Source organism: Vipera ursinii, assembly GCF_947247035.1.
Source record: "Vipera ursinii genome assembly, chromosome: 5".
NCBI classification, from domain to species: domain Eukaryota; kingdom Metazoa; phylum Chordata; class Lepidosauria; order Squamata; family Viperidae; genus Vipera; species Vipera ursinii.
Window position 1 is genome coordinate 55,581,346 of NC_139518.1, and position 16,685 is coordinate 55,598,030.

The 16,685-nt window shown below is 41.1% G+C and overlaps 1 protein-coding gene across 1 annotated transcript in view; it reads right to left on the bottom strand.

Moving 5' to 3' along the window:
* Window positions 1–5,774, bottom strand: part of HSPA12A (heat shock protein family A (Hsp70) member 12A) — a gene marked incomplete at its 5' end in the record, with an annotated part of 40,033 nt that extends 34,259 nt beyond the window's left edge. The window contains 2 exons of the mRNA XM_083363303.1: window positions 4,882–5,009; window positions 5,649–5,774. Of these exons, the coding sequence (XP_083219429.1) occupies window positions 4,882–5,009; window positions 5,649–5,774 (254 nt within the window). The remainder of the gene's footprint in view (window positions 1–4,881; window positions 5,010–5,648) is intronic.
* Between the last annotated feature and the right edge of the window lie 10,911 nt (window positions 5,775–16,685).

Consider the following 16,685-nt stretch of genomic DNA (forward strand, 5'->3'; position numbering starts at 1 on the left):
CAAGCAGGACCTTATTGTTACCAGGTCTTGCTTGTGGGATTCCTATGATGGGTCTGTGTGAGAAAAAAAGCAGATAGGTTGATTAAATCCATCATATGCCCAAAGCATTGTAGATCATGTTTCCTCAGATGTACTACAAATAAAAACATCCAACTATTTTATATAATAGAGCCCTATTTTAAAGAAGTGTCCCCTACGGCTCTTGACTATTGGGGGTGGGGTGGGGGAAATCAACCAAACGAATGGTTTTTGGTTTGGAGAAGGTTGTTCACTACTGATGCAAGAGGTGAGTTGGGTTGCAGCAGCCAGATTCTGCCCCAGCATGCAAAATATGTTAAAATGCTCAGTATATGCACTGGCATTGCATTTAGTACAAGAGATCGCATTCGAGACTCAAATAATAAAAGAAGTAAAATTCTGGGAGCATATATAGAACATATTTTGTGAGTGACAGTATGTATTTTCTCCTTGCTGTTCTTGCTGTAGCACAGTTTACTATTAACAATGTCAATAGGACTCCTGAGCTAAGGCTCTTAGGCTTTTCTGGTGAGGTCATTTGTCAAAAGGGCACACTAACTGGTCACAACGTCTTTCTCTTGAATCAATACATTAGCACTGCACAATTATTTCTTAGCAATAAAACATCCTTTGTTCTCAGTCCATGAAATTCCCTTCTCAATATATCATTAGGAGCCCATTATAGAGCAGAGAGAAGCCCAGTGGCTTTTAAAAATAGTAAAAGTCTATTGAATTAACAAATTATAACTGTAGACAATAATATACAAATATCTTGAATTAAACTTTAGTGGAGGCAAATGGTAATCTGGGACTCGTGGTAAAAAGCAGATAAAATGCATCATTTTGTGCCATTCGAAGTCTGAATTGAGATTGCCACTTGTGAAATCCTGTGCACCAGCTGCACAAATAAAGCAAAGGAAAAAAATATTGTTTTGATTGGGAATCCTAATGACTATAATTTTGACTCATTTTTGATCTTATTTTAACTGCAATAAACCTTTTGCTGGCTTGAATCTCTTCCCAGTGCTCTTCTGCCAGCCACTTTGGGCACACTCTAAGATTTACAGAGCTACCTTTCGGATATGAATGAATGTTTCTATCAAACCCTTCCTCATCTTGGATGGTCCAAGTGTTTAAAAATTGCCAATGCACCCCGAGACTGTGCTTGAGACTGCACACATTAGTATGCGAAAAATTCAGCTGGCGGAGAAGTTCACCTTTTATTTAATAATAGCAAAACCTGCATTTCTTCCTTTAGGATGTAAAGATGAGTAATACTGTACTGTGTGAAATGTTAGTAAAAGAATGTGAGAGATTCAGGTTGGGATTTCCTCACTCCTTTCTACCTTCTTATAACTAGAAAAAAGGGAACAAATTCTGACCTAGATTTTGGCTTGTTCAGGCTTCTAATGCAGGGCTTTTCAACCAGTGGTACGGGTATCACCTGTGGTACATTGGCACCTGGCAGGTGGTACGCGACTATCCTAGGGGAATGAGCTGAACCCGTGGCAGCACCGCACAAGCCTGAGCGAGAGATGGCTGGAGCTGCAGGGCTGTCATGGCTCAGAAGCGCCAGGATCAGCACCAGGCTCCAGCTGGAGCTCGGTGCTGATCCTGGCACTTCTGAGCCCAGAAGAAGCGCCTGTCAGCTGGAATGTTGCAGCATCTCCAGGGTCTTATGATTTACATTCAGATGCTTGGCAACTGATTCATATTTATGATGGTCACAGTGTCCCAGGGTCACGTGAAGTGACCAAAACCTGCTGCAAACATCCAGCAGACAGGGGAAATAAAAACCAAACATCCCCCTACCCCACCGAAGCTGCCAATCCTCAACAGAAATGCTCACAACAATGAAAACCTTGGACAGGAGGAAGAGCGCTGCCAGGCGGGCAGGCATGTGTCTTGCTCGGTTGTGGCTTGGGGGGCACTTTTTTCAGTGCCATTGTAACTTCGAACAGTCACCAAGCGAACTGTTGTAAGTCGAGGACTACCTGTACTTAATCACTTTTTTCCTTTTTTTGGTCATCAGGTTTTTGACAGCTTGCTAGGCGACTGGTGGTACTCGGATGCTGCCATATCCTAAAAGTGGTACAATGGGTGAAAAGGTTGAAACGCCCTGTTCTAATGCACACTGATTCTTGAATGTACAAATTCTGCCCTTTAATAGCATTAGATAAAGCAAAGGTCAATACACTCCAGCATTTAAATCCTGCATTGACTAGGTATAACTCTTGAAATGGACAATCACAATCTTGCATAATATACACGTTGGTTGAACCAAAAACCTTGTATAACCATAACACTTCTCCACCAAGATATATTTAGGACTATCCAGACTATCCTGTCTGCTTTGCCTGTGGACAGTCCCAAGCTCAATCCAAAGTACTTCCAAACAAGACTTAAAATGGTCATTTATGTGAAACTCTTGAGAGCTGCTAGTAGTTCATCAAGAGTGTTTGTCCACACAAACCAATAGCCTGTTTCCTATATTCTTATGTTTATTTTATAAGAGTTCTATTTCAAGTAAGAGTTCTATTTTATAAGAGTTCTATTTTAAGTAATTCCACTGATGAAAACTCACATTGCTTATTAACAAAGCACTGTGCATTTATTTTTGTAGACGTTCTTATTTTAAAACCAGCAAAGAAAAGGCAAAGCATAAAAAGATAAGAAAAATTATTCCAACCTGATGGAACAGTGGTCCCTATTTATTCAACTAATCACTTTTTTCCCTGGCCCATCCTAGTATCACTATCTCTGCAACTCTGCCCTAAGCTGAGTCTCCCATTCTACATCCCTATTCTGCATTAAGGAATCTTGGCAATGCCTCCAGTCTTATTATTATGCATTTCGAGCACTATAAATAAAGCCTTCCCTGTCACTCTTCTCTGTTAAGCACTTTGATGTTAACAAGGAAATGTTAAGAAGCAGAGATCAAGATTCTGCTTAATTGCATCATTCTTAAGATAGTTAGATGAAGTCAAGGTCAATATTAGTATCATGGAAGGGACGCGGTGGCTCAGTGGGTTAGGACGCTGAACTTGTCGATCAGAAGGTTGGCAGTTTGACGGGTCGAATCCCGAGTGCCGCATAACAGAGTGAGCGTCTGTTACTCGTCCCAGCTTCTGCCAACCTAGCAGTTCGAAAGCACATTTACATTTTATTGAAAATGAATAGTAGAAAAGGATCAGTGCAAAGCAGAAAAAACTGTGGAAGGGTGAGGGAAAATGAGAAAGAATAAGATAGAACTAATGTATATTCTTTATTTCAATGTAAACATCCTCAAATGTAATGTAGCTAGAAATGTCATTTCCTGTAATAAATATCTTCCAAAGTACACTTATTATGTAAATATTGACTTTAGAACTTTATCTACATTACAAGTTATGACACAGTTTAATAAACATAAGCACTTTTTGATTTTAATTTACTTTTTTTAAAAAAAAGTTCTCTAGATACAATTTTGAAAAAGAACTGCTGTTGGAATTTCTTACATTCATTTTTATGAACTCTCTGAACATAGAGCTTGGATGGCTAAATACTAGTTGATAGCTGAAATACTTAAGGAAGTTAAAATTTGGGAATTCCAATCACACTGATCCAGTTTTCACTTTTAAACTAATGTTCAGATTTGATCCAGTATTACAATTCATAATTTTTGTAGGATTTGTTTTTAATTGCAGATTAATGGAAAATTGCAAATCATAGGGAAAAAGCCATTCTACCATGCTTTAAAAAAAAATTAAAAGGAAATATATTGCATTACAGTATTGGCCATTCCCTTTCTAACTATAGAAGTCTGAAATCTAGTTTGTGGGGAAATTCTTACATCTAAAAAACTTTGACCATTTCTATATAACTAAAAACACTTTTATTTCCTATTATTTTATGAAATGCTGGTGTTGTTGAGATAATTGCTTATTTCCATATGTTTGATGCCTCTGCTTGAAAATGCATCATGACACGTCTGGAGATAAGCAGAAAGAAATTCCATGATGAAGCAGCCCTGACACCATAAAATAAGTCGTGCCTTGCTAAAATCTTGTACATCAAGAACTCCTCCTCACAATGGATCAAGTGACCTAGAAATCAGACGACCTAACCCTTGGGAAGGACACCAACTCAGGATAGAGTACCAGAAGACTGTATATACTGTAGGTAGACCTTGACTTAAGGCTCAACACTTAGCATCCATTGAAATGTAAGACTCCCCCAAAAACTTATTAAAGTTTTTCTTGAAAGTTTTGACAATGTCCAACTTCCCTGGGATTGAGGGCGCTGTATTGCAGTGATTCTACTCCTATTTGTATTGTAAGGAGGGGGCTTAGAAGCTGTGATGTGGGTTACAACATATATTTGTTTCCAATAGTCATATGTGATATCACAGTTTGGGGCGTTCATCAGTTTTTGGGGGATGGGTGTAATCAACAACTAATGACACTCAATTCTACTATATAGAAGATCAGAAGAGGCTGTATAAGGGCCAGTAAAGATCAGAAGACAGGATGTATAAGAGCCAGTAAACTTAAGATAGAATCCTGATTTATCAGAGATTCTCTGGTAGGCTTCCTAAATATAGGAACTAGGAAGTCTGCCTGCCTCCAAGGGGTTACACTCACTCAGAAATAATAATTTAGTGTGGCTTTTAGATATTTCAACATTTATTTAGGCAGATAAAATCCAATGTCAGGTATCACTACCTATAGTTAAAAAAAGCACTAATCAAGCCAGCAATTTTTACCACAGAATGAAGTAACTCTTTATATTTCATTAAGTTTTTAATGCATTTCCCTTGAGTCCCCTAATAACACCTACTAATCATATAGCTCCAAGCACCAAGACTGGGATACCGGTCCTCACCTCATTACATGAATACATTCAGGTTCCTTAGCGAAGCTGTAAGCATAACCACTGGAAGTTGTGCCAAAGTCAATAGCCACCACAACAAGAAACGTCTGTTCCTCGGCATCATTTGCATCCGAGTCCTTCTGTCCAAGGAACAGAAATGGGACAGTTCAAGGAGTTGTTGTAAACATTTCTGGGTCTGTTTGATACCCATCTGATACAATTCAGGAGCTGAAGACTGAAATGATTTGCCAACAAAGCTAACTTTTTAAACAATAACATTGTAATATTTCTGAAATAATAATAACGTGCCATCAAATCATCTTTGACTCCTAGCAATCACATAGATTTTTCATGGTGATGATGATGATGTCCAACACATTTATAAAATATTAGGTTGGAGAAAGCTAATACACGTAGTCCTCAATTTACTATCACAATTGAGCCCAAAAATTTATGTTGTAAAGTGAGATGTTTTGCCATTTTGCGACCTTTCTTGCCACAGTTGTTAAGTGGATTCACTGTTAAGTGAATCTGGCTTCCCCGCTGACATTGCTTGTCAGAAGGCGACCCCACTGACACTGCAGCTGTCGTAAATTTGAGTCAGCCAAGCAGCTGAATTTTGATCATGTGACCACAAGGATGCCACAATGGTCATAAGTGTGAACAACGGTCATAAGTCGCAGTTTTCAGTGCCGTTGCAACTTCAAATGATCACTAAATGAACTGTTGTAAGTCGAGGATTTAAGTCCAGGACTACCTGTATAGATTATATGGCTTACCGCAACGTGGGAAGGAGACAACGGTGTGATCCCTGGATCTCCTAAACTTCTTGCTGGAGATGCATAGGCAGATGTTGAAACGGCATCTGAAAGAAAATGGAAGGCAACTCTGAATGAACTCGGCATCTTTCAAAGATCAAGAATGCTCCAAAAGGGCATTCAGTTCACATTGCCAAGTTGATTCAGAACCAGAAAATAACCAAAACAATGGGCATAACAATCTTCTGCATTACCAATTTCAGTCATTAATGCCATGGTCATTTAAATTTAAATGGCATTCTTCTAATCATGAATACACTGGACCATTCATTTTGACTAGGCCCCTAAGGGTAGATATGGTATGATTTTTTTTTCTCTCCATTCCATTTATTTTTCTTCAGGAGTTTGGGTTAAATTCTAAGATGCTCTGGATCTTATGACTAATTATCTTCAGGCAGAAATAAACCTTGTTAATATTGGCTAATGCAGCAACATAAAATATGAATAAAACAAATCAAACAGAATATAAAAGGATGCAGAGCAAATGCATTGTCCTGCTACCTCAAAGGGCAAGAAGCATATGCCAATGATTCAAACCATGTCAGGCAATTGTCAACAGAGAAGCAGTGTTTCCTTGAGGCTTCCTTTTGTGCATCTTGCCTAAGAAAGTAGGAGAAATATCTTGTTCCATAACTGCTATTATGCTAGAAGCAGGGTGCTCATTTTTTCTTCAGCTTACAATGGCAGTCTCTCCTTCAAGCATTTACTTTTATTTAGTGAAGCATGAGCTGAGAAATCAAAATATATTTCTTGTGTCATTATTATTTTCTAGGGATATGTAGATTGGCTCTGAACTTTGAATGATCCAACGGAAAATTAATTCAATTTTCCACTATTTCACAGGCATCTGATAACATTCAACGATTCAATTTTCTAATTACGTTTGGAAATGTGATTTAATTTCAATATTTGATTGTATCAACTTCAAACTAAGTCTCCAAATAAAGTTTTACGCATTTGCATTATTATCACTTGAAATAGAAGAAACTGATTTAAGCTTGTTTGAATAGAATGTATTCTATGTTCATTCTAGCAAATATAGCAAGTTTCCTCTGAGTTTCCATGGCTACCACAATGAATCACACATCCTATAATCACAACAGTGAGGTGGGGAGCTATTTAGTGAAATGCCATGTAAAGTAGTTGCATTCAAGAAATAAGCTTGCATAACAGCAATTATGAGCTTCCGTCTGTTTTGGTCTCTAGGTATCAGCCATCTGTATAGCAAAATGTGAAACCAAATTAAGTTTGGTTCACTTAAGAGTTTTCTGAAATGCCAGGAAGACAGAAACATATTATTCTTTTGCATATCAGCTCTTGGCTTCTATTTGTTTTTATAGCATTTTTCATTTTAAAAACTTTGCAGTGCTTCTCTTGTTGCTCTTTAATGACTTAGTTCTTCAGTGTGGGTTATGTATGCATTTGTTTCCCCAGATCCTTTCAGCTCAAATGAACAAAACTTTCTCAACTTCACCGATTTCGGTGAAACCCTTTTGTAATAAAGAGTTCTTATAATGACAGTCCAAAACCAAAATGCTCTATAAAAATGCAGGTAAAGGAGTCCATGTGAATTTTACTCTAACTATAGGGGGCGGTGCTCATCTCCATTTCAAGGCCATCATTGAGCCAGCGCTATCCAAAGACAATTTCTACTTCATGTGGCCAGCATGTTGTCAGGGAGTGCTATTATCTACTACCAAAGTGGTATTTATTTATCTACTCGCCATTTGCACGCTTTCAAACTGCTAGGTTGGCAGGAGCTGGGGCAATTACGGGAGTTCATCCCGTCACATGGCACTCAGGTCTTGAACCTGGGCTGCCAGCTTTCCAGCCGAAAAGCCTAGCATCTTAACCACTGAGCCAGACTGCCAAAAATGCTTTATAGAAATTCCATTGAACAAACTGGAATAATTCTGTTTCATGTAACAACGTTGCATTGGTTCTCATTATTGATACCAAGAGTGGATTTTATTTCCTGGATGGATGAAGATTCGGGAAATTATTCAACCAGAAGTGAAAGTTTCAATATCTTCATGCTATACAAGGTGGCCCCACTGTAGACTGAGACACCTTTTATATGCACGCGCACACACATACACCATCATACACAGAGCCTGTTTGGTGTCATGGTTAAGGCATCAGGCTAGAAACTGGGAGACCATGAATTCTGGTCCCGCTTCAGGGACAAAGTTATCTGAGTGACCTTGGACCAGTCACTTACTTTCAGCTCTAGAAGGCGACAATGGCAAAACACTTCCAAAATACCTTGCCAAGAATACTGCAGAGATTTGCTCAGGCAGTTTCTTAAAATTGGATACAACTGAACAGAAGAATTAATATTCAATCATGAGTTGTATATAAACAAATAGTAAAGCCAGGATATAAAATACATGCAAGTATTGTTTCCACGATAACATAGTTTTTAGTCCATGATTGACTAAAGGTTAGATGGTTGTGTTGCACAGTTTCATTAAGAAACAAAACTTTTGCAGCTTGTTCTAGTACATGTCTTTTCAGAAAGAACTTCTGTACCACGCAATGGTAGATACTCCATATATCCCCCTTACACATTACACTGTACTAAATGCTTGCTTGTAATTAGCTACAATGTATGAAACTGAATATGCCAATTATGATTTACTAAACAAGCCATGGCTAAAGCCATGACTTAGCACAATATATAAATACAGCCTCCAAGACAACTATGAGATCATGCCCAGTGAACTGAAAAAGATAACTTTTGAATGTGAGTAAAATATCCTGATTGAATGCCACATAACAATAATAAAAATCAATTAACAACTGTTAGCTTCCAGATCTGAATTATCCATTCCCTTCACAATCTTCTTGCTTGTTTCTTAAAGATAACTCAAGTTGGCTGATAGCACCCATAGGGGTTTTTTCATTTCATTTTTTTCATTTCATTTCATTTCATTTCATTTCATGATTTGACAGGCTATTGCAGCTTTAAATGTTCTTAGCTTTTCATCTTACCTTTCCTCCAAATATTACAGCAATACATCTATTGTTGAAACTACTGCATCACAGACAATGATGAAAGCTATTTGTCTGAGACTGTTTCTTAATATAGGAAAATGTGTCTGGTATTTGAAGAACTTAACACTAGGAGCACCAAACACAATATTATTTTATCCAGGCTAAAGATTTAAGGATGTCCACAGAACAAGCTACAGCTGAGATGTGAGGGGGGGAGGAGGAACAGCATGGAAAATTTAAAGACACACCCTAATGCATATTTTCCTGGGAGTAGCCACCACTGACCACTATAAGACTTTCTTCAGAGAAGACACATCTTAGAGGAAATTGCAAATGTTTTGTTTCTTACTAAAACAGTGTAATACAACCACCTCATTTTTAGTCAGTCATAGACCAAAACATTATCAGTATAATGAAAATAACATTACTTATATCATGATCAGGGTTCCACAAGAGAGTCAAGGTCAAGAAGTCCCATCACAGAAATTATCTCAATCTTGGCAACAGCAGGATCAGGGGTAGAATAAGCAGCCACGATTTGGGGGAACGTGGCTGACCATTGGTTATCCCATGGTCCCATGGATCCCATGCAAAGCAACTTCTAAGTTGCTTCATGAAGCAACATAGTCTTCCTCCTTTTTAAAGGCAACTGTATTACATAGATGTATCTTACATTGCTAAAAAAAAAACACCTGTCCATAAAATTCATGTTTATGACTAAGGTACATATCACAATTCTGCAGATATCACTTTTGCCTAAAAGAACTGTCAGGTGAGACAACATAAACCAAATAAAGGAAAACTGCATTGCTGCCTCACCCCTTAAGCACAAGGAATCTTCTCAACATAATCTTCTCAACACATCCTCTTTTTCAAACCTGCTATTTATTTATTCATTCATTCATTCACTCACTCACTCATGGAAATTATATGGTTATGGAGACCAAAGGGCATCCAATTCCAGCTTCTGCCCTTTTCAGATCTATATATGATGTTGCAAAATGGGAAAGGCATGCAGTGCTATGACGCTATATATTATGTCGCGTCTGTCCCTTTTGCACCACCCCCATAGGTGCCAATGGAGCCCCATCTCTTCTTTCCCTGCTCTGGGTTAAGTCTAAAGCAACTTTATTCAGTTTTTTACAAATGTTTTAATTTTACATGTTAATAAACAACTAACCAAGATTAAGCATCAGGTTTTTTTAAAACATTCTCATGATCAAAGACCTGCAGGTCAGCAGTATTAGCTGGGATCAACTGTATATAGTTTCGAGAACAGAGATGGGTGGACAAACAACAAGCAGCTTTGACAATTTAAATTATGCCTGAGTCAAACAACTCTTCCCAAAACAGCTTGAAGTTAATTGGATCTGAAGATTTTGGAGTAGCCTGTCCTATAGAATCTAAGGATGCAGACCACAGTCAGCCTTTTTTTCTTTAAAATTATTTCAATTCCACCTCATTCTAAAATATGTACAAAAGAAAAGGTTTGGGGAAGAGGAGATATTTTTAAATGATTTATTTTTTAATCATAGGGCTAAAGAACTTGCAAAGTACTTCGATCTCATCGTGTTTGGGCAGGCTTAAAAAAAGACAGTTACGTTTCTAAAATTCCATTTTATTCTCTCAAAGAGCAAAAAGGTTTTCACCATTTGTTGGATACGTAAGATATTCAAAACTTCAGCATTTTTGAAGTGGAGCTCTCTTCAGATACAAACCTAAAAGTATATTTACCAGAGCTACCACGAGTGTTCTGCATGAGGGTTATTAATTGTATAAATTAATTGTATTTATACAATTGTAAATTGTAATCAATAAATTGTATAAATAAAACAACACATCAAAGCCATAAAATGTAAGTTGTGCTAAAACTTGTATTTGCTACACTTAATCAAAATCTCTATTCCTGGGAGAAAAGGATTCCCTTAAGCATTCCAAGAGCAATTTCACCATATCTTTAGAATGATGAGCATAGTGGCAAAAACAAAAACGAAAAAAAACCCCCACCCATCTGGGATTCTGGCTATCAGTGTTTACTTCAACTGAATTAAAAAGCAAAAACTAGAGCAAAGATGCAATCCTTTCTTAGTTCTAATGGAAACCAAGCCTTCCTCACTCTCAGGAAGTTTCCAATACTTTGTAATAAAAGTGAACAACTTTTTCTAGCAACCAAGAAAAGTCACTGTGCTGTTGTCAAAAAAAACCCACAACCCTATCTGGGTATGACCAACGGTCACTTTAACGAATTAATTAAGCACAGTCAATATAATAAGCTTGTAAGCCGCCCTGAGTCTTCGGAGAAGGGCGGGATATAAATGGAATAAAAATAAAAATAAAAATAAAATAAATAATTCCTCTCATGTGTCATAATTTCTGCTTGGTCCTACTGCATACTAGGATTGTATAGCAAGTTTTAAGATTTGGGGGAATCTTACGAAGAAGCCTTGCTCAAAATAAAAAAGCTTATTAAAACTAGCTATGTGTGTGTGTGTGTGTTTGGTATAAAACATATGGTAATCATTTTGTTGCTGAACCCTGCTACCCATGAGGCCAGATGCAGCTGGAATAGATGCTTCCCAGCTCCTCAAAGACCACCTACAAGTTTTATTTATTTATTTATTTATTAATTATGGGACTTATATGCCGCCCTATCTCCCAAAGGACTCAGGGCGGCTAACAACAATCAAATACAAATAAATACAAATATTAAAAAAATTAAACTATCACAAAGCCCCACTAAAACCAATAAAAACATTAAAAAACATAATTAAAAACCCTTATCATCAGTCCAGGTCGGCCTGTTGGAAAAGGTATGTCTTGAGGTCACGACGAAAGGACCGGAGATCTGGGGCCATCCGGAGCTCCCGGGGAAGCTGATTCCACAAGGCAGGTGCCCCCACAGAGAAGGCCCTCCCCCTGGGGGTCACCAGCCGACATTATGTATCTCCAGAATAATCACACCATTTTTTAATGTGTCTGCTAAGTAACAAATGTAACAGATTCTCCAGAGGTGGGATTCAGCCAGTTCGCAATAGTTTGGCAGAACCAGTAGCTAATTTTTTGTTGCCCAGGCCCAGAATGGACTTCTGGAAGCGGCATCCACAAAAAGAGAACTGGTTGGTCACATATTTGAATCCCACCACTGAGATTATCCCTATCATCCTATAGAACTGCCCCACCATGCATAGGACTCTATTCAACCTGATGCAGTAGGGAGGCAGTCGGAGCTTCCCCAGTGCTATGCCCTTCAGATGTGAGATTGTAAATCCCTGTTGGCCAGGAAGGCTGGAGGTGTTGGGTCCAACTCACAAAAGGCTGGGTGTTTCAGAGATCAGCTCTGCTGTCTATAAAGGCTTATGCTGAAAAGCCTGCAGTGCTGAGGGGGCCTAGAACCATCAATGTAATTTATGGCCAATTTTTGCTGCAACATTTTACTGCTCTCATCTCAAGCAGTTTTGTCTTTGTAACAAATTTTATTACAGATTTTATCATAATAATACACAACATGATGTTTGTGGAATCCAATACAGTATTTTACGAATTAAAAATCTGCAGTGTTCACAATGACACACAGAAGTCACAATCTCTTCATATAACAAATTAGGAATTCAACTGAGTTATGTATTTAAGCACTATCGGTTATATACCTAAATACTTGGGATTTATTTTAACATCAATTTATGCCAGTTGCCTACTTATATAAAATATACCACACTAATTATGACAACTAAAGAACTTTGCTTTTTAATTTTCCCTTTTTTTCCAAATTATGTCTGTATCATACTTTACATATTTACCACCAAAAAGAGACTGTAAGTCATTATTTGGAAGGGGGGGAAAGCCATTGTTCATTTTTTTTAAAAAAATGGAGATGCTATTTTACAATGTATGTTCACAGTACTAGTGTGCAAAATGCAACAATTTAAAGTATTTTCTTCACTTTTCCTGATCTTCTTTTGCCCCCTTCTCTGGTCTCTCAGATACTCTATATGTAATGCATCATTCAGCTGCAGACTACAGAGAAGCAGCTCTTAAATTACATTTTTCCCCTTCTATTATCAACTCCACGCAGAACTGAGCTACACTTGACAGTACAATTCAATTTTGCATGTTACTCTTTTGACAGTTCTGAAGTACTGGCATATTTTACTAACCAACTGTGAGTGGGGACAAGCCACACCCATGGCTGACTTGCACTTCACAGAACAAAGTATTGCAGAAAATGATCCACTACAGCCGAGCCCCCTCCCATTTTTGCATACACAAATAACTGCTGAGTAAGGGTCAAGTTTGTCCTATTTCTCCCGCCCCAAAAAATGTTCTTTTTTTTCTTCAAACTATTGCTTTTAATGGGAGAGGGGAGAACTACCCTAATTTGCACCTGTCCTGCACCTACTTCATCAAGGGCCACGAAAATAAAAGTCGAAGGCCCCAGGAATCCAAGCTGCGACTACTCCCCTTAAAAACTGCAGAGATCAGGCAATCCTGCCAAGGTTGTCCTATGCGACACATTAATTTGACCAACCACAACTGTGAAAGCAGGGAAGAGGGGCAAGAGTTTCTCCCCCCCCTCTGCGAGATGTAAAGAACTGGGAGTTTTTTTTTCTTTCTCTCGTTTCTCCACTATGATTTTAAAAGAGGAGTCTGCACTCCTCAGCCTCCGCTCTCTCTGCAGTTACAATGCCCTTTTCTCCCCTTCGGGAGGGAAATGTAAAGTCGCATGCTTCACAGAGACGGACACAGAGCTGGGGTAAAGATGAGTTTATTCTGAACAGAACGAACTGGGGAAACAGGGAAGCCTGGCGTCTATTTGTACCTGCCCAGGTGGATGGCATCCAATCAGTTCAAACCTGGGCTTCCTGCCAGTGCAGGTGACAATGGGTGTAGATCCTGGCTTCCCACCAGGCTGACCATGCCTGGGGTTGTCAACAGCTTAACTCATTAGGCTTATCCTGAGTGAGCAGTTATCGCCCAGAGCTGTCCAACCCCTCTGCTGATCTGTACCATCAGCCTCCGGCTGTGCTGTCCTTTGTGTATGCTGGGAGGCATACACTGCAGGAAACACGCCTCCTCGGCCGGCCCCTGCTGTCACCGGTTCCGGGAAGCGCTGCATTGCCAGCCGCGGCGGCGGGTCATCTGCACCCCGCCCAGCCGCAGAGCAGATGCAGAGCCCTGCAACACCCGCGGTTCAGCCTCGCCGGAGAGACGCGCGGGGCGGGAGGAGGAGGAGGAGAACGGTGGAGGGGAGCCGGCAGCAGCTCGGATTCCTCCGCATTGTTTTTCCACCTGGATCCTATCGCCGGCCATTTCACCTCCCGAGCTGGTGCAATCGCCCACCCGGCCTTTCGGGAGCACGTGACGGTTGGGCAGCCGCCACCTCGGTGGAAGGCGACGACCGCTTCGGCGCCCAAAGCTTGCAAGCAACGGGGAAAGGGGACGCAGCGCCAGGCGTTATTTTTGTTAAAAAATAAAATAAAATAAAAGCGGTGAGGGAAGTCCCACGCCTGGACATCCCCTATTGCAGGGGTCGGCAACCTCGGCTCTTTTATGACTCGTGGACTTCAACTCCCAGAATTCCTGAGCCAGCATAGCTGGCTCAGGAATTCTGGGAGTTGAAGTCCACGAGTCATAAAAGAGCCGAGGTTGCCGACCCCTGCCCTATTGTCTCTTCTACAAATTCTGGGCACCCCATAACTAAAAGGGGTGGGGGCAACCCCCAGCCTCTGGAAATCGAATCAGACCTGCCGATAAACGGAACCTCCTTCCCTTCCTTAGCCCACCCCACCTTCCTCAAGATGCTTATCGTGGAAGTATTTCTCCGCTCGGTGTCACAAGTTTACGCTCAGAAAAGGACCAAACCACACGGCCTCCCTTTGTCCCGAACCAGCACTAAGGCAGTTTCTCTCCACGCGCACACACGCACTTATAAACTGTATTCACACACACACACGCGTACACGCTACACGCGCTCGTCTTATTTCGCTCCATTTTGCCCGCACAATAGATTTCAGCCAATCGGTTCCACGTCTAGCGACCGCCTTCGCAAATAAAGTCTGGATCCGTTCTCAACTGCCGTTTGCGGCGGCTTTAGCGTCCTCGGTGAATTCGGGCCTGTTTAGTTCTGGCCCAAGCGCCTCGCGCAAACCCAGATAATGTGCAAATCGGCACCGTTTTCGCGTCCGCTCAGCCCGTGCGCGGACACAAGTCGGTGCACGCGAGCGCTTCGCGGTATGACCCACGCGTGGGAGATCACGAGTAGTAGTATCTTTTTAAGCCCGGCCGGGCGTCTCTTTAAAATTTGCCTTTTTTTGCAGAAATAACAGTGACGCCGACTTACGTTTCTCCACAAGGGGGTTCCTTTCTATTCCAAGACTACTCACCTTGCAAGGTTATACACCGCTAATATGTGCAATAAAGTGCCCAATGAGCTTCAGTATTCTAGCGCAGGGCTTGCCTTCCGAGGCTCAAGACAGCCTGCAAGATGTAACCCAGGAGCCGACCGGCTCCTACCCCCCCACTCCACCCCACAAGCCCGGAGCCGCTGCCCGTTCCCCCTCCCAGGCATCTTCTGCATTGCTTCGCGTAGCGATTTCTCCTCATGGCAAAAGCCTCCCTCCAAACCTGTCTTCCCGTCCCTGCCCGCGGGACCCTCCAACCCCCATTACCTGATGCGACGCCTCCGGTCCCCGCCATGTCTGAAGGCGTCTACTGCGCCCTCCGCTCTCTTACTTCAATTACGCGAGGCGAGATCAGCAGGGAAGGAAGGAAGGAGGGAGGGAGGGAGGGGGGGCAAACCCACGAGCGCGCCTCTCACTCGGCAGTCTGAGCCATTTGGCAGGAGGCGCTTCTGCTGCAATCGCTTCCTTCCCGGGTCTGCGGATGAGGAGCCCAGACAAGCTCCTCCACCCCAGCCCGACCCGCTTTTCCGCCTCTTCTCCACCCACGCCTGGCCGTGCAAGACAGCCAAAGGGAAAGGTTAGCGTTTGACCCTTCGGTTAGCCAGCCTCTCTCTCTCTCTCCGCTGCTGCAAGGCTCTGGATGCTCAAAGTTCTGCAGCGCCCCTCCCCTTTTGAAGCGAGAGACTGGCCTGCCTCCCACCCACCCCCTTTCACTCAACCTGGGAGGGAATCGAAGATGTCTTTGACAAAAGAGGGCTTTGGCAAAGGAGCCTCCTTGCAAGTAATAGCTATGGACGTTAGGATCAGCGCACCACGTTGCCGCCTTCGACATTCCTTCCATCCCCAGTATTGTCCCGGGGAAATGGTGCTTTAATCACAGCTGCATAAAATAACAGTCCAAATTTTCTCTGCTCCCTTAAGAGAACGCAGAAAACACTCAAGCCGCAAATAAGCAAGCTCTCCTAGGGCCCTTTCTGAAGATCGCCCAAGAGGTTGCAAATGGATTGGAGCCACTGCAGAAGACAGCTCCGACAGAAGGCCCGGTGACAATAGCTAAAAGCTTTTTATGAACCTGAGTGACATTGGGGTATGGAGGGGAAGGGACAGCCACATAGGCTTTGGCTACTCCTTACACACCAATGTGTGAATGAATGGCTGTATATTTACCAGTTCCAAAGAACTGCAGTGTTGGGCAGATTAAAAACAAACACTAAAATCTGCTAATTATTAATTGCATTACAAATATTAGGGCATCCAGCAGAGCAAACCGTAAGAGCGAATTTCTAATGTTGTTCTGAATTCTTTAAAAGCTAATATCTTTCCTGGTGGGCTATCATGATTGCACAATGGCACATCAGTATTTTTCCTCCTTTTACTTCAAGTATATTAACATATAGTAGAAAATCCAAATTTATTGCTTAAAAAGATAAAAAAATAAATATGGATATAGTCTATTTCACAATGCCCCTTAAAGAAATGTATCGAATGAAGACTTGTTAAGTCTTCAGCCTAGTTCCAAAAATGTCTAGGGACCCCTGCCCTTAACTTGCTGATTCAAGAAATAAGAAGGTATCAGAAAGAGAAAAAAGTGTGGCTCAGTCTG